General features: G+C 38.3%; 1 protein-coding gene across 1 annotated transcript in view; it reads right to left on the minus strand.

Moving 5' to 3' along the window:
- The window catches only part of LOC102306168 (5-hydroxytryptamine receptor 3A-like), a 9,751-nt gene extending 5,777 nt beyond the window's left edge, over positions 1–3,974 (minus strand). The window contains exons 1-4 of the mRNA XM_005924158.3: positions 1,946–3,974; positions 1,650–1,816; positions 1,299–1,343; positions 1,013–1,122 (exon numbers count right to left, since the gene is read on the minus strand). Of these exons, the coding sequence (XP_005924220.2) occupies positions 1,013–1,122; positions 1,299–1,343; positions 1,650–1,816; positions 1,946–1,985 (362 nt within the window). The 5' untranslated portion in view covers positions 1,986–3,974. The remainder of the gene's footprint in view (positions 1–1,012; positions 1,123–1,298; positions 1,344–1,649; positions 1,817–1,945) is intronic.
- Positions 3,975–3,980: the final 6 nt, after the last annotated feature.

Genomic DNA, 3,980 nt, shown 5'->3' on the forward strand with positions numbered 1-3,980 from the left:
CTATATTGGACATTTTTGGTTAATTTCTTTATCGAGGAGGTCAGTGAGTACAACACTGCCATCTGTAAAACACGATGGAGGCTCTGTCATGTTTGGGGCTGCATTTCAGCCAGTGGTGTTGGAGATCTTAAAATTGATGGAATTATAGAAACAGAAAAGCACTGTTCGATTTTTAACCACTGTGCAGTACCGTGTGAAAAGCGTCTGGCAACAGCTTCGTTTTTCAGCATGACAACGATCTCAAACACACTCCCAATTCAGTAAAAGCAGACCTGGATAGAAAGACACAATTAAACTCTACCAACCATTGACTGGCCTCCTCAGAGCTTGGACCTCAACATTACTGAAGCAGTGTGGGATTCTCTTAAAAGAGAACAGGACAAAAGAAAGAAACATCCAAGGAAGAGCCGTAAGTGTCCTTCAAGAAGCCTGGAGAACTACTCCTGAAGACTATTTAAAGAAATTACAATAAAGATTGGTCATATCAAATAGTGTCTTCCAAGCTTGTTAGAATGATGTGAACTCCGTAATAATCTTGTATACTACATTTCCGTGTATGTTTGCGCGTTACTGTCATGGTCCTGAGTCTGTGACCCAGTGTTTTGTGTTGTTTATTATTAATAGTCTTTGCTTTTGTGCTATTTAGAGTTCTTAGTCTCTTGGTTTCTCTGTCTTCCATGTTTGCTCTGTTTTACTTTGACAGTCTGCGTCCTATGTTTATGTTTTTAGTTTTGCTTCCCTTGTCTCGTCCTGCCTAATCACTCCCAGCTGTGCTCTCCTCCTGTGCCTCATTCCCCTCGTTATCCCTCAGTGTGTTCTTTTTGAGTTTACTTTTCGTCTCTGCAAGTTTGCATTTGGGTCCTCTCCTGCCTGCACACAGCCAGTTTGTGACAGTTTAAATCACTGCACCCATTTCCCATTTTCCTAGCAAAATATGGCTCAAGACTTTTGCACAGTTTTATATAAAATCCCTGCAAACAAAAATTTCATTTCTGCAATGAGCTATACTTACTCTTCAACAATGATTACATCAGGGAACCACAACATTGATGTCATAATGGACAGCTTTTCTATCCCACAAAACTCTGAAGAGTTCCAAGTCAGGAATTCATTTGTCCAACTCTGGAAAGAATGAAAAGCTGAGTTTTAAAAAGTGCCAGAAAAAATATGAATAATAGAATTAATGAATAAATCACGAGCCTACAGAGCTGGTGTTTATGTAACTGCTGATTGAACAATGCTGACAAATGGACCAAAGTGATCATCTTGGTTTTTGAATGTGCCACACAGATTCTTACCATGTGGACCCTGATTTCATTTGTGAAAGTTTGAGACTTCTCATTCTGGAAACAGTAAACAGCAAAGAGATAAGTTATCGAGGGAATTTCCAAGGAACTGTGTTGTTCTCTCAAAAGGATCAGTATTTATTAATCCACATAGTCAGGGGTGTATTTCTTTATCCTCTAAGGTTCTGATGCTCTAAAACAATAATGCATCCAAAAAATGTTGTGCTGTGTAAAAGGTGAACCAAAATTATTTGCAAATCATCACAAGTGTGGTTGAAGATCAGACACATCCTAAGGTATAATGTTTGAAATGCTTTTCTGCTTTTGTTCAGTCCATGCAAGAAGGACGATAAGGATGCTTACCGATTCTAAAATGCCCAACAAAAACAAGTCCACCTGAACAAAGGTGCTTCTGGTCCAGTTTTTCACTGGCCGCATGGTTTCCAGAGCAACATTTGATGAGGTCAGGTTCAAGTAGTCCAGTAGATTATAGTATGAGCACTCTGAAGTCAGACTGCAGGAAAACCCTGCTGGGAAGATGAAACATGCAGACAAGAAAAACACGTGGCCTGAAACTTCAGATCCTACACAACTACAGAGAGAACGTCTCTTTAACATTTGGTTCCCATCAAATGTTAAAGTCTAATGTAAAAACTCACCAATTACAGAGATAAAAGCCAGAGTCTGTAGAGCAGCCATGGCCTTTTGCTCTCACCTCAGTCTGGGTAAACCCTTTTAAACTTTAGAGTCTTACACAAAACAAAGCAATACAAAATTGTGCATGAGACCTTTGCATTGTCTATTATAAACAAACTCCTATTTGTCCCTCTGTGTGATTGAACATGATACCAATCACCTGTACATTACTATTGTTGAGCTACAAATGAAGCACAAAGTCAACATAAGAAGATCTCATTATCACATCAAGTCTAAATGGAAAGCTTTCCCACTTCCACTTGACGTAACAGTGAATGATCCCACAAAGTATTTGGCCTCTAGTCAAATAGAAGCTTCACATGTGGCTATAAATCACTGTAATTAAAAATGCTGAAATGCGCACAAGAGGATTTCAACAGTCGGGAAATTCAGGAGCCAATTCTGACCCTCCCATTTGAAAAGTCGCAGCGGAAACTAAGACTCATCGGGCCAGGCAGCATATTTCCAATCTTCTGTTGTTCAGTTTTAAACAGCTGAGTGGTTATTTGAGTTGCTGTTTCCTTGCTATCAGCTTGAAGCAGTCCATCCATTCCCCCCTCACTTGTGACATCAATAAGATACCTTTTCCCAGAGAACTGATGCTCACTGGACATTTTCTCTTGTTTGGAACATTCTCCTCCTGACTATATCCACATGGCTAAATGCACTGAGTGGCTGCCATGTGATAGGTTAAGTTAATGATTGTATTCATGAGCTCTTAAAGTTGTGTAGCAACTAACTAGTGAGCATGCAATAAATACATGTACACAGAATAACTTTTCAAATCCCATTTTCAAAAAACTGAAGTTCTGTGTCAAAAGTATGAAAAAACTAATAAATAAAAATGTATAAAAAATATTTTATATAATTGTTTACAGTTAGCTATATATATATATTCTAAGTGATGTAGATCAGTTCAGCTATATTAGATCAATTCATCAACAATATCTTAATGCAGTTTAATAATTGTGTTTTATTTTTGTTTAAATGGGAACTGATGCAGTTACAAAACTTGGGATTAGCTCCATCAGTTCAGCACTTACTGTGATGACACCAGCTACTATGGTCTGAAAGCAAAACAGTTTCCAATTTTTTTCGAAGCAGGATAAAACAGTTATGTGTTTGTTTTTATCCCATCCAAAGTTTCGCTGCTTCAGTCTATGTAAGTGCTAATGAGTAGGAGCCCTGAGACAGAAAGTGTAATTTGCCCTGATCAGTTTCACTCTCAGGTCTAAAGATTTTAGGGAAAAAAAATCTCTTCCAGTAAAATAGTATTTGTGTAGCCGTCCTAACAGGTGAAACCTCTTAGAGATCAAAGATGAGTCAGATCAGAAGTATCTTTAACCCCTGGGGAGTCTTAGGGTCGATTTGTGGCTCTAGGTCCGATAGTGTATGCATTTTTCTAAGACCCCCCAGGGGTTAAAAAGCATCTTCTGAAAATGTACAGTAAAATTTAATCTTTCAGATCATCAAAGAAATGTGAATGTTATACAAGAATCATTTTTTCGCTTTTTTTTTTTGCCTGTCCTGTTTGGATCTTTTGCATCAGAATTATTGTCTAAAGGCAAAGAAAGATGCCCAACGGATTTACTTTACCAAATGGACCCAGTGACGTAAGTTTCATTATCCGATTGTTAGCGTGAGGGTCTGTGCAAACTGATGTGATTCAGTGGTGGCTTCCTATTACACAGACTTGTGTCTGTAAAGGCAGACTGCATGGCTAGTTGCTTCAATTCATACACCTGAATTCAAATATTAACAGGTGTGACCCAATAGACCAGATAGTGTAGCTAGCAAGCTCCAGTAGTTCGCTAAGGAGCGTGCAAAATGATGTTACTTAGAGCTTAATAATCCACACTGCAGGTACACATCAGTGCTCAAAGAGATATAAGGTTTATGTTGAACAGAAGCCTTCTCTTTCTGAAAAAGTCCAGCAAGTGTAGACATCTAGGTGAAGATCGACTTGCATATCTTCTATACAACTTTGATTTTTTTTTT

This window comes from Haplochromis burtoni, unplaced genomic scaffold (assembly GCF_018398535.1).
Source record: "Haplochromis burtoni strain Fernald_Lab_line unplaced genomic scaffold, NCSU_Asbu1 Contig_68, whole genome shotgun sequence".
NCBI lineage: Eukaryota > Metazoa > Chordata > Actinopteri > Cichliformes > Cichlidae > Haplochromis > Haplochromis burtoni.